The sequence below is a fragment of the Myotis yumanensis genome, unplaced genomic scaffold, assembly GCF_028538775.1.
Source record: "Myotis yumanensis isolate MYYU_CA2020_CCGP unplaced genomic scaffold, mMyoYum1.0.hap1 SCAF_4, whole genome shotgun sequence".
In the NCBI taxonomy this organism is placed as follows: Eukaryota; Metazoa; Chordata; class Mammalia; order Chiroptera; family Vespertilionidae; genus Myotis; species Myotis yumanensis.
In genome coordinates this window covers 33,960,692-33,987,455 of record NW_027223755.1, presented here as the reverse complement: position 1 = coordinate 33,987,455, position 26,764 = coordinate 33,960,692, and the positions used below count along the sequence as shown (strand labels likewise).

Genomic DNA, 26,764 nt, shown 5'->3' with positions numbered 1-26,764 from the left:
ACAAAATGGAAGCAAAACATCTCATTTAAGATGGAAAAGTAGATGTATCTTTTTATTTATTTATTTTTAAATTTTTTCTATTGCTTAAAGTATTACAAAGGGTATTACATATGTGTCCTTTTAGATGTATCTTTTTCTTGGACATAATCCCAGGGCTCAGTATTGCAGTGTATTAAGTGGTCTTCCCACATTAGTGCTCTGGGGGTACTGTCATTATTAAAGGGGAAACAGTTCTATAGAAGATGCCAGCAACCCCCTATTAAGCAATTCTAATTTATTTTCCCTTTCTAAAATGACAAGTCATACCTGTGTTGACCAGTCTAGAAGCAACAAGATTTTCAAGCAGATCATCCCCAATAGGCCTCCCATCTTGATAATGCCTTGACAGTCTCCGGAGGGAATCAATGTCCCACACCCAATTTTCAAGCATTTGTGATGGGACTTCTACAAAGTCAGTTTCCACATTTGTTCCACTAAACCGTGCAAAATCAGTCTAGAAAGTAAACAGAGAGGTCTTTTTTTAAAACAACAACAACAACAATGGATGAAAAACAAATAGGTGATGAATTACATATAAAGAAAATTCTCTAAAACTTAAGCCAGAATCAGAGTCAACTGCCCCTTTAAATGAAGGTTTAGAAAACTTTAAAATTAAATGAAAATAAAACACAGCAGCCAAGCAGCATAAAAAATATCCCCTAATACTCTATATTAAAATAATGTTTTATTCTTTTGAATCATAAACAAACATGGAACAAGTATCCAGAAATCATAACTGGAAAAAAAAAATCAGGATTTTCCTACTGATTTCTAAACTGATTTTTCTCTACTACTTAACTACTCAGGTTTTAATCAAAATCAATTAAAGAGTTAAATTACAACACTACAGACAGATACCCTTTGTGTATGTGTGATGTTTTATGTTCTAAACTTTAAATGAGTGTGTCTAAGAAAACCATGTTTATAGAAAGTCTGAGTAGTACCTCTCAGATTAGGTAGAAGATGACACCTTAAAATGAGAAGCCAGCCATTGCCCTGGCCAGGCCTTTTTATTGCTTTTTATTGATTTCAGAGAGAAAGGGAGAGGGAGAGAGGGACAGAAACATCAATGATGAAAGAGAGTCATTGATCAGCTGCCTCCTGCACGCCCCTCACTGGGGATTGAGCTCGAAACCCAGGCATGTGCCCTGACTGGGAATCAAACCATGACCTCCTGGTTCATAGGTCGATGCTCAACCACTGAACCACACTGGCAGGGCAATAAAAAACTTTTAAAACAAATTTAAAAAATAAAATGAGATGTCACTTCAGTGGGAGTTAGGCTGTGTATTAGTTGGCAAGAGGGGTGAGATAAATGCGGCTAAAGAAAGGAGAAACAAAGAATATATTCAGAAGTTAAAGCACTCTTCTGTGCATAAAAAAGGGGTGCTATAATAAATCAGTGACCGAACGTAACCTCACAGAGTGATTCCTAACTGGGCAGGTCAAGGTGGGTAGTCATGCCCCAGGCCTATAACTTCCCTAGTAAAAGGTTCTCTTTGCCTTGAGCAAGCCCTGTCCATTGTTTTTGTGTATCTAGGTCAGAGATGGCGAACCTTTTGAGCCCGGTGTGCCAGCATTTTGAAAAACCCTAACTTAACTCTGGTGCCGTGTCACATATAGAAATTTTTTGATATTTGCAACCATAATAAAACAAAGATTTATATTTTTTATTTTATTTTATATATTTAAATGCCATTTAACAAAGAAAAATCAACCAAAAAAATGAGTTCGCGTGTCCCGTGTCATAGGTTCGCCATCACTGATCTAGGTTAAGCACATTTGAAATGCCTCTTTTTCAGACCTCTCTGAAAACCACCACTAAGAGAGCACCCAATTTTTAACCACCCTGTAATCCAATCATAGAGATTTCCCACCCTCATGTAATCTCCCTTACTTCCCTCAATCCCAAACATAAGAACTGTCATTTGCAGGCAGCATTTGAGACCTTGCTTTCTGGCATGTCTTCAGTTTGGCTCAAATGAACTCATAAAAATTCTCTCCAGGTTGGGATGTTTCTTACATTGACACCTTGTAAAAATAAAGTACTTCTAAGCTCTGGCTAAGAGTTAAAATAAAGGTTTCTGCTGTTGTTGTTGTTTTTAGGGAAAGTTTAGTAAATTGTTGAATTGGATGTCAGAAAAGTTCCTGAGCAGAGAGCTGGAACTTGACTAGAACAGGCTGGTTTTAACCTTCACACCATCCAAAGAACTTGTGTAAAATTGCCACTGGCAGCGGAGTTTTAGCATTTTCCCAGCTGGGTCACTGGGGTTATCCTTCTGTTGTCTTTCCCTGCAACTCTATCTGGCTTCCCTCTGCACAAGCTTTAGATCCCAGTCTTCACTCCCTGACTTCATCATCCCGCGGCTCTACAGGGAAGGGAAAGGAAGAGCGGCTTAACCACCGAGAAGGGAGCAGATGGGATGCCGAATCAGCAGCAATAACCATTCTGCTTTTGGCCCAGGGCAGAAGCACAGATGTCAACGCCAACTCACATTCTGCCTTCCTCCCTTTATGCAAAAAACGTTTTGCTTGACTTCCCACTATAATTGTGCTGATCCTAGATATGAAGAGCTGCAAATCCTAAAGGGCCAAAGGAGACTAAAATCACTGGGTTGCTGGAATAGGCCACCTGTGTTAGAGGACATCCCAATAAAAATACTCTTGCAGAGAAAGGGTTCCAGATAACTGAGTATTTTGCCTCTTTTTCATATATAATCTTCTAAAAAAAACTGATCCTACATTTAGATAAAACAAACATATACAGTAATTATAATAGTCAACATCTATGGAGACGTCACTATGTCAGGCATTATGCTAGGTCCTTTTCATGTAGTATCTGATTTAAATTCCAAAACAATGGTATGAAGTAAATACTGTAATCGCAATGTCTGAGATAAGGAAATTGAGGCATACCGCGATTAACAGTAGAACTAGGATTTGAAACCATGTGGTCTAACTCCAGGACCCGCAATTTTAACCACAAAGGCTCTAATGCCTCCCCATCTTATAGGAAAAAATGGGAAAAATAACAGGTTAAGCTATAATGTTACAAAATGACTAAGTGTTCTTGAAAGGGATCTGAAGTAGAAAAATCCTATCCCATTTGCCTTTATGTGAAGAGTAAGTGTGGTCTCAGTGCACTTCCGCAGAAACCTGACTTCCTCTCTGTGCTGGAAGATTTCTCAAAGACCAAACATGAGGCTGACGCGCACATGCCAGCCTCTGTAACCATCTATTCTGGACGGGTAATCTGGAATCTGAACTGCATACTTTTCTAAAGATTATAGTTTTAAAATAAGTACTAACAGCAAATAAACGCAAACTCACACTATCGGCTACCACTAGACAATTTTTTGATAAAAATATAAATTTTGTACATGCTGCCTGTGTGAATATTTTTCAGTCAATATTTGCAGATGAGGGGGGAAATCAACCCTAAATAACAACAAAATGCATGTGTGTGTTGGTGGTGGGGATGGTGTTTCAGAGCCTAGGAAAACATGAGCAAATGAATAAGTCATGAGTTAAAATTGAATAAAGTAAGAATTAACACAGTTATGTCATGCAGAGTGGAGAAGAGAAGGCTTATTCTATCGAAAGCCATCTTGCAGTGGGGGAGAGAGCACAGCAAATGAATGAACAGATCAACAATGTCTTCTAAAGAACAAAAGGAAATGTTTGCAAAGAGTAAAAGCTAAAAATAACTCTGCTGCTTACTAATTTCCCGAAAGTCAGTCACGCTGTTTCTCTGTGTGCCCTTTGGGCAATATCATTTAAATATTTTTCAAATGAGGAGTACAAAGACCTGACAAAATTCAAAAGCTCAATTTCTAGCAAACAACTAAATCTTAAAGAGAAAGGCATCCACACGGTCTGTGTACACACAGAAACGCGGGCAAGTCTTAGGAACCAGCAGCCTGATGGGGGCCGGGCGTGCAAAACAGCGAGGCTGCTGAGTTATTACTCATTGTGGAGGATCCAGCAAATACCATTCCCAGTTGTAAATTGTGGGTTCCAAAGCACCCTAAAAAGTACTTTATATAGTTTTCAACATGAACAACTTGAAGGTGTTGAATATATTAACTGACGCTAATATACTTCCCAGATAAAGCAGAGTATTGTAAAATACACACAAAATCATCTAATTAACAAATGATTTTTGCATGTGACACTTCCAAAAGTTTAAGGCATTATTGCTGCAGGAAATATTTTGACGATAAAAGCGTAGAAAAACAATGTAAACTTAGATTCCTATTTGGTTAGAGGTACTTGAGGGAAAAAAAAGGTTGTTTAAAACTATGAGATTTTTCTTTATTATCTTTATAAACATACAATAAGATGCCTAAAATATACTCCATTACAGGTTTTTATAATAGACTAGAGGCCCAGCGCATGAAATTCGTGCACAGGTAGAATCCCTAGTGGCTGATGGCTGGGGCCCTCCTTCCCCTGCTGCCGGCCAGGGCCTTCCTTCATTCCACACCGCCCCCTGGTGGTCAGCACATGTCATAGCGAGCGATCGAACTCCTGGCTGGTCGAACTCCCGAGGGGACACTTTGCTTAATAAGCTTTTATATATATAGATGACTTGGTGCTGTAGGTAGTTACTTCTTGCCCTGGTTGAGTAGCTCAGGGTTAGAGCATCATCCTGATACACCAAGGTTGCAGGTTTAATCTCAGGTCAGGGTACATACAAGTAGCAACCAATGAATGCATTAATACATGGAACAGCAAATCAATGCTCCTCTTTCTCTCTCTCTCTCAAATCAATCAATTAAAAAAAAAAAAGAGTAACTTCTCAATTTATACAACGCAGTGAGAGCTGGAGCAAAATTATATAAACTAAAGCTCCAAAACTTATGTGAGTTTTTGTTATATCTAAAGATCAAAGTCCTGCCCTAGCTGGCTTGCTTCAGTGGATAGAGTGTTGGCCTGCAGACTGAAGAGTCCCCATGTTCTATTTCGATCAAGGGCACATGACTGGGCTGTGGACTTGATCATCAGTAGGGGGCATGCAGTAGGCAGCCGATCAATGATTCTCTCTCATCGTTGATGTTTCTATCTCTCCCTCTCCCTTCCTCTCTGAAATCAATAAAAATATTTTTAAAAATATATACTTAAAAAATTAATAATAAAGACCAAAGTCCTATGGTATTTTTCTAATTAAGAGACCATTTGCTTTTAGTGGTTACACCTAAAGTGTTATTTTCACGATAGCAAACCCCAACTCAAAGAAAAGGCATTTGTTAAAATCAGTAAGTGTACTGTGTTTAGGAAAATAAACAGGCCTCAGAAGAACCGACCTTGGCTGTCTGGGTGATCCCCTATGATTGCTTAGTGGTCATTCCATATCCTGACCTGTTTAATCTACCCCTAAACCTGGGATGATGGAGACGTTTATAAAACAAGGTCTTAAAAAAAGGAAAGTGCTACAGTCTCTTAGGCTTTGCCATAAATAAGAGAGTTAAAGGTTATCTTTCAACTTCACGTATACCTAGACATCACTGGAACAATAGTAATAGAGAGAACCTGAGCCACACTGTTAACTTTCTTATTAATCCTCACCACAGCCCATAGTTCAACAGCTCAGTATTACCACATCATTTTTTTAAAATATATATTTTATTGATTTTTTACAGAGAGGAAGGGAGAGGGATAGAGAGTTAGAGACATCGATGAGAGAGAAACATCTTATCAGCTGCCTCCTGCACACTCCCTACTGGGGATGTGCCCGCAACCAAGGTACATGCCCCTGACCGGAATCGAACCTGGGACCCTTGAGTCCACAGGCCGACGCTCTATCCACTGAGCCAAACTGGTTAGGGCTTACCACATGATTTTAAAGACATATGAAACAACACATAATCTGTGGGAATCTTGAAAACTACATCTTAAATTCACAGGCTTACTCCCAAACTGGCTATACCTTCCTGACCACTAATTCTTATATTGAAACTGCTTCTTTTTAAATATAAACAAATACAAGTACTATTCAAACTCACATGCTAAGAAGGTTGGGGAACATGCATACCTTATACACCACTCTATCTCCAGAATCCAGCACATGCCCAGAAAGTTGTTGGTCAATAAGTATTTGTGAAATAAGTGAAGCTGTGGGAATGTTTCTGTATGAAGACCCAAACTTAAACAGCTCTCAGAGACTTTCTCTTATTATCATGCTTGACCTGACCTCTTAGCCTCCGACCTAACATCATCTCACTACATTGTCTTCTTTCTTCCTCTTTTTAAAAATTTATCTTTATTATGGAAGTATTGCAGGTGTTCCCATCTGTCTTTTTTCAATACTTAATATTTGCATTATTTAGTAATATTGTTAATTTTTTAAAAGTTGCATCTCATGTCCTCCAACTAAACTCTAAACATTCAAGATACTATCCCCGCCCCCCTTTTCAACCTCATCCTGCCATACCTAGTATATCAGACACAAGAGATAATCAATAACTTTGTCTCTAAGGTAACTAAACATTTCTCTTATAAAAACATTTTCTAATTATTTATAAAGAAACACAGAGCCGAAACCGGTTTGGCTCAGTGGATAGAGTGTCGGCCTGTGGACTGAAAGGTCCCAGGTTCGATTCCGGTCAAGGGCATGTACCTGGGTTGTGGGCACATCCCCAGTAGGAGATGTGCAGGAGGCGGCTGATCGATGTTTCTCTCTCTATCTCTCTCCCTTCCTCTCTGTAAAAAATCAATAAAGAAAGAGAGAGAAAAAAAAAGAAACACAGAAAAAATACAGTAAGTAATAGCTTGTCTCCAAGCAGAAATAAATAATGCAAAGATCATCACATTTGGTTTGTGACTTTAGCATTTATTCTATGTACATATGTGAATATGTATTATATGTAAACAAATGAACACACAACTAAATAAACTAACAAAAATGAGATCCTGAAAGAAATCACTTCTAACATTGATGTTGGAAACTATAGGTTGGGGGTAGGGAGCAAAGAATACAAGGTTGTTGATAGATGTTCACTGTATTATCAGGGCTGAAACCTAAGAGGTCAACTTGCAAAGAGGGATATGTGGAATTAGATAAACTCATTTATTCCACACAAGCTTATATGAGACTGATTTAGAGGGAGTGCCATTTAAGAAATGTAGAAGAAAAAGTTCTTCCAACAGAATACATTGTGGAGATACCAAATTCAGACATAACACAGCATCTCCAGTGCATGGGTTGAGGTCACAGAGAATGGTTGGTTATAGGCAATAGAGTGTAGAACCTGAACAGTCAGATCCTCGGTGAATCATTTAACTCTTCTAAGCCTTAGTTTTTTCCACTTGGAAATGGGGAAAATAATAGTGTAATGGCATAATAATAGAAGCAGATTGGTAAATCTACTTCAGAGAATATTGTAAGGACAAAATTAACTAACGGGTGTAAGACACTGAGTATACATAGTGCTTGGCACATGGAAAGCACCATGCACATCCTGGCTGTTATTATACTTCTTAGCCTGCCCAGGTTGCCTGACCAGGATGGTCTTGGCTGGTCCGACCAAGCTTGTCCTAGGCTTCTTCCAAGTATCTATTCCTTGGTGTTCATGCTGAAGATAACATGTGCACATTTCTCCTCAGCTAATCTCCTACCACTCCCAATACTCTAACTGCCCATTCTACTCCAGCTTCAGGAATCAAACTTCTAAGGAGGCAATAATCATTAAAACAGAGCAAAACCAGACAGAAACCCAATGGTCTCCAATCACCTTCCACAGATCCTCACCCCAAATCCACTGAGGGTGAGCATTTGTGAATTCTCTTTAACCCTAAGTGACTGTACTGTTCTTCATGGCAACTCCCTTGCCCCCCTCTTAAATGATGACTTGTGTGCTACTTATTGACCCCAACAGCTCTGAATTATATAGAAGCACAGTTACAAGAATACTTCAAATATGTATGGCACTTTATGCTTTCCCAAGTACCTTTTCACACATCATTTAATCTCACCAGCACCCTAGGGAAGTAGGAATGAGTATTGTTGTCCTCATTTTATGAATAAGAAAAATGAGACAGCTCAAGGAGATCAAATAACTTGCCAAAGTCACGGAACCAGATCCGCAAACACATGGACGATTTTTTTTTACATGGACAATTTTTAATCTAGTGATCTTGTAACACTATTGTGCCTTCCAGACTCATACAGGATTCGTCTACTTACAACTGTGTCTAACTAAATACTCATAAAGCAGACAAGATGCCTATTAGTCTTTCAACCAAATTAAGTTTATTTAAAAATCTCATTATTTGAGGTTTTTCTGCCCTTCCATCCCTTTTATTGTTAATTAATAAGGCTTTGTGATTCTGAGGTGTTGCTTTAAAATATCTCTCAGTTCAAAAATGATTAATGCTTTTAACTCACAAGCCATCATGGGTATCGCAAGGGAGGCTGTAGGAAGCATGGCTGCTCTTGTCTTCGTAAGTTCAAAAGGCCATTGATTACTGAAAGCCCAAGCCACAATAAAGCTGAGAAACAGGAACAGACACTAGAGATACCACCTCTTGATTGCTATCTTCAAAATTACCTCCCCCGCCGTGTAAACACAGGAAGACAGGAGTGAAACTCATCTCCTGAATGATGAGATGGCAGACAGAAGGAACTAGTACATCTACATGTTTGAAACTGGATGTTCCTGCCGACACACTTAAATATCCCTGTGACAAGCTCCAATGAACTCGGCTGGTCATCAAACTTGCAAACTGCCACAGTGGAGAACTCAAACAATGAGCTGCCACAGCTCAAATCCAATCTACTAAATATATGTGGCACATTTTTTAATTCGCAATATGTGTCTTAGATAAGTCAGAAGTGTTTTACTGAACATAAAAGCTATTAAACTCCTTCACTAATATCCAGGTCAGGTCAGTACAAAAGGTTTTGAAATTCTTACTGCAAATACATGGATCTGTGCCTACACTTTTAAGACAAAAGTAGTGATTACTGATTCCAAATATGATTACCTTGAAAGTTCTTAAAATGTTATAGTACATTTGAAAGGATTAATAGACAAATAAGAGATTTGTCAAAGATAGTCTCGTGAGGAGATGACCAAGCAAGAGATTGTACCAACATCTGTGTGACACATTTTGTGTTCATGAATGAGGTAAGGCAAACTCTAAGACTTGAATATATCTACTATTTCAAGAGACACAAACAAAAAAACAAACAAAAAAACAAACAAATAAAATATTTTAGTCATAAGTCAAACAGCTCTAAGATGACATAGTATAAAGATATATTTTCTAGTAGTAATGTGGCCATCTCAAAGAATCAAAAATAATATAGATCATGAAAATAGAGTTGTGGAGAACTATACTAGGAATATGTGGTAAGCATATGATATTAAGGTTATATGTGTCTGAAAACAAGGACATGCATCAACAGCGTTGAAAATCCTATTTGAGGATCATTATTATTTTAATAAATGCGATTAGGATACCAAATTACTTCCTTGTGAGATCATTAGCTGTTAATTACATCCAAATAAGGAGGAAGCTGCTATAAACCCAGGAGTTCTTTACTTGGAATCCATCATGCTCTGGGCTTCTAGGTTTCTGTGAGTCCTTTGGAATTCCATGTAAAAATTCACTTTCCTAAATTACTCATAAAAGTACTTTTATGAGTAATTTTGATATATCATAATTAAATAAAACATCAGCTATAGAATGGACATCGATGGAAAATAAGTATTTCAGGAATCTGATTGCTGTGAAAATAGGCTCTAAAAGTATCTAAGAAAGAAAATTTAGGTTATTCTAAAAGATTTAATTTCCTTAGATTAAACTGAGGATATATATGGTTATATTAGTATGTCAGGACTTATTTATTTATCTGAACAGATTCATATCCTATTCCACTGTTTGTTTTTAAATAAAACATGGAAGCACCAGGATGTAGTATTTTAGAAATGAGTAGCTACATTTTTGGTTCTTGCAATAATTAGGGGCTTCTCTGGGGGTTACTGCACATGTCAGGACCACAAAAATTGTCCCTTATTCTGCACGTCTTATATTTCTTGCTGGAATTCAAATAAATGAAAAATCTACAATGAAGAACCTAGAAACTAACTCCATTGCACATATTTTTGCAAAGTCTTTTTTATACAATTTTAATTTCCAAGGCACTAACTACTGGGATCAACTCTGTAAATCAAACTAAGACTTCTTTTTCATTTGGAATTTTCCTAAGAGGTGTTCACCGTTTTGGGAAATCATGTCACCTTTGGTGCTACAGACTGAATGTTTGTTCCCTCCCCAAATCAATATGCTGAAACCTAACCCTCAATGCGATGATAGTAGGTGGGGCTTTTGGGAGGTGAGTAGTTCATGAAGGCGGAACCCTCATGCACTGGACTAGTGTCTTTATAAAGGAGGCCCTTGGAGATCCTCACCCTTTCCACCATGTGAGGACACAGTGAGAAGGCACCATCTATGAACCAGACATCTTGATCTTGGGACTTTCAGACTCCAGAAGTATGAGAAATTGCTGTTGTTTATAAGCTACCTGGTCTATGGTATTGTTATAGCAACATGAACTAAGATAATGGCAATACCATTTTTCGACTCCAGCTGACAACACAAACCCCATAGGTCAATCTGCAGTTTTTGCTGTTGGATTCAGGGTTATTCACATATAGCGCAAACCCATGAATACTTCAGTATGTCTTAGTACATAGCCATGCTAAGGCATTACCATTTAAAAGCCATTTAAAAAATCATTTATAAAAATTCTCTGTATGGAGAAAGGCTGTTAGGGAAAAACTAGTAAAATCCAAATAAAGTGTGGAGTTTAGTTAAGCGTGATGAATCAATGTTGGCTTCCTGGTTGTGACACATGTACTATATAGTAAGGTAAGATGTTAACAGTAGGAGAATCAGGGTAAAGGGCACTTGGGCAATTTTTGTACCATCTTTGCAACTTTTCGATAGATCTAAAACTATTCTTATAGAGAGATTATTTTTAAAAGTTTTCCTTTAGAGCCTGGCTGGTGTGGCTCAGTGGTTTTGCATCGACCTGTGAACCTGGAGATCACGGTTCAATCCCATCAGGGCATATGCCTGGGTTGTGGGCTCAATCCTCACTGGGGGTCGTGTAGGAGGTGTAGGAGGCAGCCGATCAATGATTCTCTCTCATCATTTATGTTTCTATCTTTCTCCCTCTCCCTTCCTCTCTAAAATCAATAATACATATATGTGTGTGTGTGTGTATATATATGTATATATATATATATATCCCTAATAATGAACTTTTATTATGTTCAAATATGTGTGTATATATATATTGGAAAACTGTCCCTCCATTTCTGTTAACATCTGTTTTTTATGTTATTTTATGAGTTTATTTGAGCCAAACTGAAAACTTAAGCTGGGAAGAAAGATCTCAAATGCTCCAACATCAGCTTTTTAAACTGTTAGATTGAACAACTGAACTAGATGTTTTCATATGTCAATAACAGTGAAATTATCAGCAAGTTCATATTGGTTTATTCTAGGACAGTATTGGCCTAGTTTACTGGACTGCATCATCAGTTGAAAATAAGGGTAATTTTCATTTTTAGAAAGAAAGAAAAGTCAGTTGCAATCCATCACACACACACACACACACACACACACACATTCCCTCTCTGGCAAAGTCTCCCCATGGTTATACTACATGATCTATGATTTGAATTCGAGGCTAGTAAAGAAAGGTATTACAAAATATTTATTATTTAAAAAGGAGCAAAGAGTTTGAGGTGGCTGAAAACCACAAGCAGAGTATCTGGTATTCAGTGAACGCTTTCATCAGTGAATCCACCTCCAAGTAAAAATATGCTGTGAAACAGACCCAATCAGAAAAATTTTGTATTTTTGCAAGAGGCCTGAGAAATTCTTGAACATGTTCAGCTTCTGAAAAACCATGTTAAGGGGAGAAACCCAACTGCAGTGAGAAAAAACATCTGAAAAAGCATTTGGCACTCACCTGGGCACAAATCTGATGCATGACATGACCGAATTCATGGAAGTAAGTCCTCACCTCGTCGTGCCTCAGGAGAGAGGGACGACCTGCGAGGGGCTGTGAGAAGTTCACCACAAGGGCTGCCACCGACATCATGCGGCTCCCGTCGGGGAGGAGGCAGCCAGGCTGGAGACCAAAGCACGCTGCATGGTTGTACTTCCCTTCCCTGGGAACCAGAAGCGCAATCTATGAGAGATGAACACTCTTCTCTAACAAGATTGCCCTGGCCTCTCTCAGTCATTAAGTCATATTTGATACATATTTGGTAGAAGATGCTTCAAAACATTTAATTCACCTTTTAGAAAGTAGATCAACATTGTATTCAAATGGAAAGACTAAAACTAAACATACAAAAACCCAACTATCACGTCATATGAGTTATTACTCCAAGGTTTCTTTTGTTGAAAAATCTTAATATCAGAACTAAGAATATATACCACACCTAGTGTATGGCTGAATGTCCAACTTATTTTATGGAATTTATTGGGGTGACACTGGTTAATAAAATTATATAGGTTTCAGGCGAACAATCTATCCCACATCATCTGTATATTGTATTGTGTGTTCACCACCCCATTACATGTCCAACTTATTTTAATGAGCTCATGCTTTTCATCTTCGAAGATGGAGTCACAATTTATTAACCAATGTCACCCCAATAAATGCAATAAAAAAATGGAGTCATTAAACACTAAATAGTGTTGAAGAAATCTGAGCTACAAGGTACAGTTTGATTTATGAGGTAGTTTTCCTTTAAAAATAGAATTGATAGAAACCAAATTCCATACAGTAAGATTATTCGTTTTATTCAAGGAGGGAAGGAAGAATCAGTGTTCACAATTAAATGAGCTCCCTTGATAAACTTCACAAGTCTTTTTGAAATAGAATGCTTTTCGTTAGCCTGGGGAAAAGCATGAATTATACTATAAAGTTGACTATTCTTAGACAATGAGGTATCTGTGAGGGTCTCTCCAAAAGCTAATGGCTATTAGACTTTATTCTAGGACCAGGTTTTTTCTCCTCCTCCCCCTCCCCCTCCTCCTCCCCCTCCCCCTCCCCCTCCTCCTCCTTTTCTTTTTCTTTTTTTGCTAGGAGGCTAACAGGACTTTTAGGTTTGGGTGAAATTTTTAATTTTATTTGTATGTATTTTTCTATATTAACTTTTCTTGGTGACTCATTCCTCTTGGGCTTTTTTCTGCTGATGCTATTGAGGTTTTAAAAAACACACACTTATCTTTTTCCAGCTACCTGTTATAATGTATAAAGGGCATTTATTGCTGGAAAGGGCATTTGCTGCTCCTATCCTTACAACAATAACATGCTGGACAATCTGCAAATCACACCTTTTCTTGAATCCTTCAGAAAGCAGAGGTTGAATGGCAATCAACTAACATACAATCTAAGACAGGTCCCCCCAAGGAGAGAGAGGAAGGAAACTTCAAGCAACTTAAAAAAACAAATCTGGATTAGTATTCCCATTTTATAGGCCCTGTAATATTGGTTACGAAACTGAGGCACAGAAACATTAAGAACCTGTCTATCAAGGAATGGAGCCAGACCTTCTGGCTTCAGAGCCCACATCTTTATTCCCTTTACTAAAACCACACAAGAGATCTATGGAAGACAATAGTGATAATCTGGATAGAAGTTGAATCCCTAAAGTCTCTTCCAACAATATGGTCATCAGTACCTTGGATAGAGGTCCAAGTAGAACTGTCCCAATACTTCTCCTGTGGCTTTGTCCTTCACAGTGTAGAGTGTAACATTTTTATTCCACACATGAGCACCTGCCACTTGCTCGAATGAGAGTCCCAACAACTCCTGGTATATGTTGAGCAAGCCTTCGGTGACCACCTCAATTGGGAAGTATTCCTTGAGGATCTCTTGGTCTATGGAGTACTTGAGTTCTTCTGTCTGAGTCATATAGTAATGCAGATCCCAGGCATTGATTTTTCCATCATATTCAAAACCTCTTTCCTCACATTCCTTTTTCTTCAAATTCAAAATAAATTCTCGTTCTGCCTCACCCAAAGGTTTTAATTTCTGGCTTAAATCATCTGTGAGGGAAGGGGGAAAAGTCAATGATCTACTGCTCTTAGGAGCAAGCATATTCATACATACCTGTGCTTCAGCATGGTGCTTTCTATAGAGGGAGAGTGGGAGTGAGGAAGGGAAGGAAAAGAAAGCAGACTCTATTATGACAGCACTGTTGTTCTCTTTAAGGTAATATATTTTATGTCTCCTCACCCCTTTTTCTTTTAGCACCACCCAAACTAGGCCATGACTTCCTCACGGCATCAACAAAACTGAAGTTTATCTCAGGGAACTCTGACTCAAAAATTTTCTAATTCAGGGGAAAAAGGAATAGTGAAACTGAACTCATATACATGATTATTCTTCAAGAAGATTAGGCTTCTCAGAAAGGCAGGGAAAATAAATCAAATGTAACCTGTGACTAGTATTACTAAAAATTGCTCAATGCCTTTGATGGCCATGGGTTTAGTATGTTTCACTACCCAATTCCTATGAAGAAGGACTATTTGGACACAGTAATTCCACTTTTTAGATGGATACTACAATTTATATACTATGGTCTATTTTGGACTATTTTACTGTATTTGGCTCAATGAATATGCTCTTATTATGTATTAATTCCTCACAATCTGTTACATATATAAGATAAACATGTGTTTGGCTCTGTAAGGGACATGGAAATTGTGAGGTGAAGACAAGAGCCTGAGGAATGAGGTGAAGAGAAATAAGGAAAGGCCGAGAAGATACAAAAGATAATTCTGAGTGGGCCTGCCAGAGAATATGAAAGTACCGGTAGCAAGAGGACAACCCAGATGGTCATATGCCAATTTCAAATGAGAGGGAAACGACTTTAAAGAAATTAAGTTAATCAGGTAGTTCTTAAGGAAATTTTTCAGTATATGCAGTTATAACTAAAGAAAACATTTTCATCAAAATTGTTAACTCCTTGAGTCATTTTCTGTACAACATGAATCAGAATATATGGCAATTACCTGTTCACATCTCTGTTATTTCCACTCAGGGAAAACTCACTGAGAAAAGGACCTCGTTTTATTCCTTTTTATGGTTTACCATTTAGAATACTGCCTAATGCAGAACAGTGATTTCCTAAATGTCTCACGAATGAATAACTCAATTATATACTAACAAATAACTACCATTTATGGTGCATCTGCTACAAGTCATATCTGATGCCAGCATATACATTAGTAACACCAGGTATGGCCATTTAGGACATAGAGAAGTAAATCTTGGGCTGAAAGATTATTTTAAGGCATTATTAGTAATTTCTAACTCAATTAAGCTAATAAAAAAATACCAAAGTAACAGACTACATACTTTGACTAGTTGTTAAAGGTGAATAAAGTCTGAAACGGGTCAATGAGGAAAGTTAAAAAGGTATAAACACTGATTTTTATTGTTAGAAAAGATTACAATAAAAATTAGTGTTTATACCTTGGTTGTTATTCAACCACTTTCACTACAATGAGAGAGATAAACAGAGTGACTCTTGGAGTAGTGACACCTTGGTTGAGATAGAGATGGGCAAGAGTGATAGAGTACCAGTGACTCAATATCATGGGCATAAGAACCATGGTTTTAAAAAGTTTAGTGAAAGTGGTTTTAAATAAATGTGAATATAGTTATTAGATAATAGTTTTGATGCATATTTATATTGCTTTTGTATATAGTAAGTGGCTTCTAGAATATAAAATGTTTATTTTTTTTGGATTATAATGTTCTATTTATGTCACATTTGTCAGCTTATCTCATATAAACTCATAATTAGCTACACTATAACTACAATCACCAAATAGCAGCAAACAAAGCCGATAAGCTAATACTTGCTGCTAGGACCCTAGATGTTTTGTTAGACATTAGTATAAAAATCCCAATCAAGACACAATATAGAATGAAGCAAGGACTACCTTAGTAATATAAACAATGGGCAACCCTTAGAACCAAGCACAGTATCTAATATATAGTAGGTGATCAATAAGTTTCTCTTGAATGAATAAAAAATAGAATGTCCTCAAAAGCATATTAGAGTCTAAGGGCTCTCTGTCAAAGTGGGTATCATGCAGCAAAACAGTCACAGAAATGGAATTACAGAACTAATAAGTAAGTTAAAGAGACCCAACCTAGGAAGGCTGTTACACGGCTTGTGCTCTTGGCAGTGTTCATTTCAAGGACAAAGTCAGCATGTGTGCTATAGCCGAGTAGCTTGGCGACTTTGGCCCGCAGTGGGAGCAGCTGCTGTAGAATTTTGGTGTTTTCCTAGTAATAAACAATAACAACAAAAACAAACATTAATAATTAATTGGATAAAAATAATTAATTGGATCCAAAGCACTGAAAGAGTTATTATATTTATTTTCAGGTTGGTAAAACTGTCAAATATTTTTAGACCATATCAACTTCTAATAAATTATTTCATTTCAGTGTTAGAGTTTTTTTAAAATTCCCAATCCAACTGTATTTCTGAGTTAACGGACTTTTTCAACTTCAGGAGATAGTTATGAGGTTGTTGGTTTTTTTGTTTGTTTGTTTGTTTTTAGTTATGAGGTCTTAATAAAATTTCAGGTACTGTAAACTTAGAGTGAAAATGTATTCTTAAGGACTAGAGTGAAGCCACATTTAGTCTCACTGACAAGACTGTACCACATATTGGTACCTACAGTGTTTTTTCACTGTGGTAGCATATATGTAACACAAAATTTGCCTCTTTAACTTCATTATAATAGCCATACTAATAGCCCATTTTTTAATGATAGTCTGGCTATTAAAAAAAAAACCACCAGAAAATAATAAGTGTTGACGAGGATGAGGAAAATTTGGAATCTTTGTGCATTACTGATGGGAATGTCAAGGTGCAGCTGCTGTGGAAAACCGTACTAGGATTCCTCAAAAAAAAATTTTAAACAGAGAATTACCATATGTTCCAGCAATTCCACTTGTGGGCATAGGTCCCAAAAAAGTGAAAACAAGGACTCAAACAGATATTTGTCCCACCATGTTCACTACAGCATTATGTGAATAACAGCCAAGTGGTGGAAGCAACCCAAGTGTCCAGCAATGGATAAATGGATAAGGAAAACGTGGTGTATACATACAATAAAATATGATTCAGCCTTAAAAAGAGCTTTTGACACATGCTAAAACATGGATAAAACTTGAGGGTGTATGGTGGTGATGGTTGCACAACATCGTGAATATATTTAATGCCACAGAACTCTACACTTAAAAATATTTCAGGGATTTTTCTCAAATTATTACAAACATTTTCTCTATTATATTTGTATTAAGAATACAAATAATGATAGTCTTATCTCCAGGCTTTTACATCTTTCCCAACTGAAACTTTGAACCTATTAAATCCTAATCCCCATTCCCCATACCCCCAGCCCCTGGCATCCATCATTCTACTTTTTGTCTCTATGAATTTGACTACCCTAGGAAGCTCATGTAAGTGGAATCATACCATATTTGTCCTTTTGTGTCTGGCTTACTTCACTTAGCATAACATTTTTAAACAATAAAAGAAAAAGTAAATAGACATTGAAGTCGAAGAACTACTACTCCCAATGATTAATCAGCCATTTTTTAATAGACGTGCTTCTAAGGAAGATCACACGCCACAGTAGTCTATCGAGATTCCAAATTTCGCTCCACCACTTACTAGTTGTCTGATTGTTGACAAGTCCCTTAAGTTACTTTCTAAGCCTCAGTTTTCTTATCTGTTAAAACACATATAAATACATATAATGAAAGCAGCTAAGTCATAGGGTGCAATGAAGAGCCTAATGAAAATATATGTAAAGTATATAGAAAAGTGCCTGGTACAAGAGCCAATACTATACAATTATGTTAAATTCCCATTATTTTAAAATTGGAATGGAAACATCAATAAGAGAAACACATGGCATAATTCTCCAAGTTCTAAAATTAAGACTGCCAATTTCTTCCCAATATCTATTCCCCCACTCTTCCTCCTAGGGCAGTGATGGCGAACCTATGACACGCGTGTCAGAGGTGACAGGTGAACTCATTTTTTTGGTTGATTTTTCTTTGTTAAATGGCATTTAAATATATAAAATAATTATCAAAAATATTAATCTTTGTTTTACTATGGTTGCAAATATCAAAAAATGTCTATATGTGACACGGCACCAAAGTTAGGGTTTTTCAAAATGCTGGCATGCTGAGCTCAAAAGGTTCGCCATCACTGTCCTAGTACTAGAATTCTCTGAGTTTTTGCCAGACACATAGGTCACCTGACTGCTTTTCCCAGACTTCCTTAAAGCTGGCTGTAGGACAGTGGAATATGAATGAGGTGATGATTGAAGTTTCTGGGTCATCTCTTTGTAGATGCTGTCTTGCTAGCTGTGAACTGAAGTCTGCAACAATGACCCTGAAAGCCACACACTGAGGATGGCAGAGCTGTCTTCCAGCTCTGGACCACTCACCTCTGTACTGTTAGTTTTAAGAGAAATAAACCTTTTTAAAAAAATGTGGTCAAATATGTAACATAAAATATACCATTTTAACCATTTTTAAGTGTATAATTCAGTGGCACTAATTCCATTCAGACTGCTGTGCAGCCATTACCACTATCTGTTTCCAAAACTTTCCCAACACCCCACAGAGAAACTTGGTAACCATTAAGAAATAACTCCCCAGTCTCCCCAGCCCCGGTAACCATTAATGCTTTCTGAAGAGAAATAAGTTTTATTTGAGTCTCTGTGCTTTTGCTGGACTCTTGTACAGTTGCTTAAACTATACCCTAATATCCCGAGGACTGATATTAGGAATAGAGTGCTGCTAAAACAAAAATGAAAAAATGTACAGGAGTGGAAGGTGAGGATGAGGACACAGACACCGCAGGCTGGGAAGCTGGTATTCCTCATTACACCAGAGGTCCCATTTGTTAAAACTGTTGCTTGCTGTAATTTGGAAGGTAGGCCAATTACCTACTGAGTCTTAGAGAGGGGAATTGTTTGGGAAAACTAATAACGTTGTTGTGTGTTTGCTGGTATTTGTTGCTTTTATGGAAATTACATGAGAGAGATGTGCTTAAGTGAGAATTGGTCAGTTTGCAAGATGGAAGGAAAAGAGATTTGCTGAGAGAGGTTCTGCCTGTGGCCCACAATCTAGGGCCTCGGGTTGCTGGAAAAGCCAGTTCCCCTGCATCCTATCGTCAGGAGCAAAGACTTGGAGTTATTGAACTGTAGAGTTTTAGTTGAGAAGGCTGTCTCCCTGCTCAAGTCTGCCATTTCAGCACTGAAACGGGCACCATTAAATTGAGGAAGAGCAGGAGGGACATGAGACAGGAACCCATATATTAGAAAAGATTTGGTAGGTTTAAGAAAAGTCATAGTTATTTATTATTATTTTAAATCTTCACTCGAGTATATTTTTTTCCATTGATTTTCAGACAGAGTGGAAGGGAGGGAAAAGAAGGGAGGAGAGAGAGAGCGAGAAACATTGATGTGAGAGAGACATATTGATTGGTTGCTTCCCACTCAACCAGGCTGGGGATCGAACCTGAAACTGAGGTACCGTGCCCTTCACTGGGAATTGAACCTGAGACCCTTTGGTCTGATGCTCTAACCACTGAGAAAACCAGCCAGGACATGTATAGCTATTTTTTAACATGAATCTGATTGGAAGCAAACAGACAGAAAACCTACTAAGTTTTTTATTGGATTTTATTACCAAAGATATAAGCCTGGCCTACAAAAGCTTATGATTATTTGATTTCTAAAGCAACTCTCGGGCTTTGAGCTGGTAACGGCAGGAATCTATGCTAGCAGCCGCCCACAGTGCGGTCGTGGGGGGTAATGAACAATAAAGAATTCCCTGCAGGTAAAACCAGGGGCCACGGATATAATTGTTAAAAAATTCCCTGCAGATAAAACCAGAGGCCACGGATATAATTGTTAAAGGAATCCCTGCCTGAAAAGAGACACAAAATATGTCCAATGGGCTATCCCAGGAACTTCCCAGACTCAGAATCCTTATAATTCCTGCCAAACTGTTTTTGAACGTTGGAAGGCCTGCTATGTATCCCATTCTCTCCTACTCCAAGTGGGAGTTTTTTTATTGTGGTTATTCTGTTCCTATTCTACCACTGGGTGTGCGTGTTGGGTGAGTGGGCCAGACAAGTTGTCTTCCTTTTCATTGGCTGCTACATCATGAGAAGCTACAACTGGGGGCGACTGTCTATCACGGAGAGAGCTTAGTCTTTGAGCTCAAGGCAATAACTGGTTGGGATCTGACACGTGGTGAATGGGGGAAATGTGCTCATGTTACTTGGATAGACTGGTGCAACTGGCTGGCTGACTCTTAAAATCCATTTCTAATTCTTCCTTTTAGTAATAGAATCCACTCAGCTGAACAAATGGCTAACAATTGAAGACTATATTTCCTAGCCTCCCTTATAACTAGATATCTATATATATAAAAGGCTAAGCAACCAGCCAACTGCCCAGTATACTGACCACCGGGGGCAGACACTCAATGCACGAGCTGCTGAGTGATAGCAACTTTGCAGAGTGTCCTCTTGCACTCCGGGACCCCACAGGGGATGTCAGACTGCTGGTTTTGGCCCGATACCCGCAGGCCAGGCCGAGGAACCCTACCTGCCGGAGGGATCCCGCTCACTCTGCAAATGCCCTTTGAGCCTTGGCACCGCCCACGTGTGGCTGGTGGAGGAGGGACCTTGGGAGGTTGGCTCCAGGGCATGTCCAACCCGTCTTGCTCAGTCCCGCCCCACCAGCCACCTTCTAATTAATTTCCTTTCAATGTGCATGAATCCGTGCCCTGGGCCTCTAGTAGCTATATAATGGAATTTGGGTCAATGCAATGTGCAACTGATATATGTCATTTTTAGGTCCTTTTCTTTTTTTAATATATTTTTATTGATTTCAGAGAGGAAGAGAGAGGGAGCAAGAGATAGAAACATCGATGATGAGAGAGAATTATTGATTGGCTGCCTCCTACATGCCTCACATTGGGGATGGAGCCTGTAATCTGGGCATATGCTCTGACCAGGAATCGAACTGTGACCTCATGGTTCATAGATGGACGCTCAACCACTGAGTCACAATGGCTGGGCTCTAGGTCTTTTTCTTAAAGATACTTTCACTGTACTTTATTTTCCTTCTTTCCAACAAATTGGGAAGATGACAACTGAAATGCCCTTGGAAGTCACTTGCTGAGGGGAGAGAGAGAGAGATGCCCCCACTAGCCCTGGACTATTGACTTGGGAGAAGAATACAACTTTTAGTTTATTTAATCCATTCTAGTTTCATTAGAATAGTTTAACCTGTGGCCAGACAAGGGAGGTTGTCAATGGGCAAGGAAAAAGCTAAAATTCTAGGTCTGAGGAATTAGGAAGCATAATGCTCACAAATAGGAATATTAGTCTCAGAGCTGACTTCAACATTGGTTAACAAAGCAAACCCTTTTCTTAAAGTCCTTTGTAACAATAAATAAACAAACAAAGACAAACATTTATAAGTACCTCTTTGCACCTTGTATTAAAAGCCATTTCCATCTTCCTTCTGGTTTCTGGGATACAACATTTCTTCATGACAGGAAAATAGTGTGGATATTTTAAGGTAATTTTGTACTTGTCATCATCTGTCTTTTCTAAACTATCAATGAAATCATCAGGAAGAGCACCTGCAAGAAATTCTCTCATACATCAAGTTTTCCACTCATTATTGATTAATTTAGCATTGGCATGGTGCCATTAAGAACTCGAGGAATTTTGCGGAGTAATTAAAATTCAAGTAAAATGATGAAAATTCTTATAATCTCATGTGGGTGGTGGTTAGAGAACAGGTGTCTCAGGAGATGCTAATCCAAAATATGCACAGGCTTCCGTGCTGGTTTGATGGAGAACAGGAAAATTAAACCAAGCAAGATCCAGAACAGAATAAGAAGAGACTAGTTTAAGTTACAATGTAGGGGACACTGTGGGGCAAAAAATTTTTCAAGGCACTGAAGGCTGTTAACCAAGAAAGATTACAAAATCTTCTCAGGACTGTCTCCAGAAACAGTATACACTCTCATTAGTCTATAATCTAAAAATGGCTTGTTGGTCTTTTCTGTAGAAAAGATGGCGGGTTCTATAGAATTCTTTTTTAAAGAATTCTTTTAACTTTGACCTGCCAAATTGTGAGGTGACATCATCTGCCTAAATTACATAATTTCATTTAGAAAAATAACAAAATTTTACCAAGTTCAGCCTTGGAAAATATAAGGAAGGTATCATCCTCATTGAGGTTTTTGTTGAAGTCAATGCACAGCTCACTCATTTTTTTCTTCATTGCTTTGATTTCCTGAAACAAAGGCACAAATACAGGACATTAACAATAAAATGAACAGTTTCTTTGTATCACTGTCAGTCAAGTAAATTTTACTGTTAGATAAAGTCTGAATTCTGTACCCAACCCTTAGGAAGTCCCATCTTGGAGATGTACTTGATTACACAGTTGTCTGCTCTCTTCTAAGTTGTGTCCATGAGTACATCCTAGTTTTATAGAGCATTTGCAAACAAATGCAATTTATGAGCCCTAACATTTGTCTAGAAAATATTAGGTGGGAGAGCAAAGGAAGCAATAGGAAGGGAACCACAAGAAAAACATGAAATAATTTTATTAATCTGTCCCACTTTTCCGGAAATGCTAGATAATGAAGTTTATGTAAACCACACTGGTTTTCCATGCGTGGCCCTGACCAAAAGCATCAACATCACCTGGGAATTTGTTAGAAATGCAAATTTTTGAGACCCACACCAAATCTACTGAAGCACAAACTCTCAGAGGTGGGTTCCTGCATTCAGAGTTTTAACAAGCCCTCCAAGTAATTCTGACGAACACTAAATTTGACACATACAGTCATTTTTGGACATTCTGGCTGTGTCCCCAGTTCCCTCCACTTCCTCCATACGCCATAGCAGTCATGGAGTTTGAGTCGGATCTGATTTAATCTGAAGTTCCAGGGGCGTGACCTCTGCACTGGTTATGTAATCCCATCTGCACTGCACTAGTGACTGGTTCAGGTAACCCAGGTCTGGCATTCGCTCAACTAATGGGGGATTCAGGATCAGGCAGATGATCCAGTTTGGGCCTTTAGACATGAGGAGAGGTTTGATGGAGGCTTCTCTGTGTACTTCTAGATGGTGGGGTCTTTAGATTTGTAGTCATCCTATATAATAAAGGTATAATATGCAAACTGACCGATCGGTGGAACGATGGGTCGGTGGGGGGCAGGGCCGGTGAGCAGGTGGTGCCAGGCCAGCCAAAGTGCGTGCCAGCGGGCAAAAGGAGGGGACGAGTGGGGTGGAGGGGTGGCAGCGACCAGAGGTGGGGTGATGGAGCAAGGCCATCCCCTGATCGCCTGCCTGGTGGCCTCCCACAGAGGGAGGCCACGGGCGGCGGGGTGATTCGGGGCGGGGCTGCCTGGCGCCTTCCCCCATCAGTCCAGGGTTGCCTCCCGCAGGCCTTCTTGCAGAGGGAAGCCACTGGCCATGGTGGCGGGCCGATACGGGGCGGGGCTCACCACTCGCCATCCCCAGATTGGCCCGCCAGGATTGCCTCCTGCAGAGGGAGGCCACAGGTGGCAGTGGGGGTTGGAGCCAGCTGCTCGCCACCTGTGCCAGTCCCCTGATTGGCCCACCCGGTCACCTCCTGCAGAAAGAGGCCAGACTGCGGCTTAGGCCCGCTCCCCTGAGGGCTCCCAGACTGTGAGAGGGCCAGGCCAGGCTGAGGGACACCCCACCTCCCAAGTGCATGAATTTTCGTGCACCGGGCCTCTAGTTTTAGAAATAAAAGGAGCCACCTTTGCATAGCACTAACTGTGAAGACAGAGTACAGGAATAGAAAAATCAGGTGGCCAATGACACCACTGAGCCTCTGGATCAGACTAACCCATGAAGCCTGACTACCTCTGGACCTTCCAGCTATACAAGCAAGTAAATCTCTTCTATTATTTAAACTGTTCCAACAGGGTTTTGTTAGCTGTAACCAAACACATTTTAACTAACACAGTGTTCATGCCACAAACAGAACTGATGATTGACCAGGACAAGTCTGATAAGTGAGATCAGTCCCACTTTTCCTGTAACCAGGATGAAGAGGATCAAGGTGTTCAAAGGGCATTCAGGTGGGAGAAAGGTGCCCGTACCTCAGTGGTGCCTTCAGGTCTATCTGCCATGCTGACATCACATGGTCTACACTCCTTTCAAACTAGTTTCTAGTTCTACTGCCTAGAACAGTGGTCGGCAAACTCATTAGTCAACAGAGCCAAATATCAACAGTACAACGATTGAAATTTCTTTTGAGAGCCAAATTTTTTAAACTTAAACTATATAGGTAGGTACATTGTTATTAACGTAATTAAAGTACTCCTAAGGCTTAGGAAGAGCCACACTCAAGGGGCCAAAGAGCTGCATGTGGCTCGTGAGCCGCAGTTTGCCGACCACGGGCCTAGAAGAATCACCTGGAAATAAATAATTTTTCCTTTTCCAAAGAATGAATTAATTCTACCGTCGAGTTTATTTCTGAAACTGTAAGATTTGATTGGCATTAGACAAAAGAAAAAGTTTAGAAGCATTTTTTAGCAGCTGATCTGTCCACCTTTAAGGGGCATATAGTAATCGCAGGGTATTCCATTTTAAAGTGCTGGTTTTATAATTTCCCATCATAAGGATTTTATTACCAGTGCCCTATCTCTGTAAGAACAAAGGAATAAAAACACAAGTCAACTATTAAGGCCTGGAACTAGGTATTAGAGAAGGTAAGATAGAGCAGAGAAAATAGGCCCAGCACACATGAAATAAATAAAACTTGGACAGAGTTAAAGAAAAATTAAGTTACCAGCTGTTTGTCAGTCACCAAGAGGTGGATAGGAGTTGTGGAATTTGAAACCACTGACTATCCAATACATTGTAAATGGATTTCTATTATGCATTATTTCCCACATTAAAAACATGTCTTTCCTTATTTCCTGTTTGTTTGTTGCATTTTGTTTTACTTACTCTCTTTTTTTCCCCCACAAAGAAAAGGAAACAAACTCACATTTTGGACTTGTTCTGGAAGATGGAGCCCATTTCTTTTCCCCATTTTAACTGACTTTTCCAAGTACCGCCTGGCTTCAGGCTTTATCTTCCCCAGATCACAGGTTTCCTGAAATTAAAGATGTGACAACCATTCTGTTACAGCAGTGTCAGTAAATTATAAACAAGAGGCCAGAGCAAATTTATTCACCATCTCTGTTGAGCTCTGCAGCACAAAGGTGATTCAGGCCCTTTTGAAGACCTAATTTCTTTTATGCTTTCATGAGCCTCTGCTCATCTAAAACAGAAAAATTAAATAAACAAAAAGCTAACCAGAATTGCCCTGCCTTGCATCACAATCAAGAGTGCCTGTACCATTTGAGAGTGTGATCATAGAAGCATTTGCATAATCGCCTTCTCAGTATTCTCTATGACCCAGTGGTCTTTCTCACAAAACACATTCCTTATCACACATCATCTGGATTTATTTTCTATCATTTGCTAACCTGGTTCCACTTGAGAGGCAGGCATAAATATAAAGGGCAAATAATATATAGTGGAGAGTGGGACTCTTTTGCCAACATACCAAAAAAGTACAGCTGGATAAAGGCTTCTAGCACTTTAAAAATGCCTTACTGTCATTTAGTAAGAGAGATCAGGGGCTGCAGCAAGCTGCGCATGAACAAATAGTGGGGAAAAGGAGTCTGCACAGCACACAGGAGGAACACTGGACAGTGCATTTCAACCTGCCAGCAGCAACACGAACAGCACTCACTCAAAGGAACGAAGGGCCCTGGAGGATGAGCCATAGCAAGGTATTTACTCAAAACAGGTGGCGAAATATACAGGGCACATCTGGAAGGCTGGTCAGTCTGTGGTCCCTCGGAGGAAATGGACTCCAGACAGGGGAGTAGTGGATTCACTTTGGTTGAGAGGCAATGAGGGACTTTGTCTCTAGAGCCTTAGAGACCTCTCAGCATTAGGACCCTGCCATTGGTTGCACTCTCTCTCCATGGAAGACCTGGACTGTCCATCCTGGAGTTTTGTATTTCCCCAACTAATTAGATCTTAAAAAGGCCCAATTAGATCTTCACTTTAGAGCCTGCGTTTTATATCATTGGTGCAAGGCTTTTGCTGCAATAATTCTGTAATTTTTTTACATTTTGTTGTATCTCACCTTGCCTCCCGATAAAAAATATTATGTCACAGTAGTAAAGCACCTGTTGTGCATACATTACTCACAGTTTCCTCTGACTTAATCCTCAGTGGAGGCAGAGAACAATTACTCATTTTTCCATAATAACCTCCTTTCTGTCCTTAGAGCATTTCTGAGCATGCAGGCATGACCGGAGTTGGAACCCTCTCTAGCTGGTACTGGCACACACTGGGATCTCAGCAGCAGGTGTCTGCAATGGGAAGACACCCAGAATGGCCAGGGAGATAACTGCGCCGTGGCTGGTTCCCTTGGGGATGGCTAGCAGCTCAAATCAGTGTTCCTGCGGATGTGATGATTCACCTGAGTTGATAGAGGCTGGCTTGACAGCGCCAGGAAGTCTGTCCTGAGGTGTGAGGCATGGCTACAGGAGTCTCTAGACGGTACAGTG

At 39.2% G+C, this 26,764-nt stretch overlaps 1 protein-coding gene across 1 annotated transcript in view; it reads right to left on the bottom strand.

The window, feature by feature from the left end:
- NLN (neurolysin) overlaps positions 1–26,764 on the bottom strand; it is an 82,430-nt gene that overhangs the window by 15,467 nt on the left and 40,199 nt on the right. The window contains exons 4-10 of the mRNA XM_070412061.1: positions 25,183–25,290; positions 22,341–22,443; positions 21,621–21,781; positions 16,237–16,372; positions 13,752–14,118; positions 12,026–12,227; positions 307–493 (exon numbers count right to left, since the gene is read on the bottom strand). Of these exons, the coding sequence (XP_070268162.1) occupies positions 307–493; positions 12,026–12,227; positions 13,752–14,118; positions 16,237–16,372; positions 21,621–21,781; positions 22,341–22,443; positions 25,183–25,290 (1,264 nt within the window). The remainder of the gene's footprint in view (positions 1–306; positions 494–12,025; positions 12,228–13,751; positions 14,119–16,236; positions 16,373–21,620; positions 21,782–22,340; positions 22,444–25,182; positions 25,291–26,764) is intronic.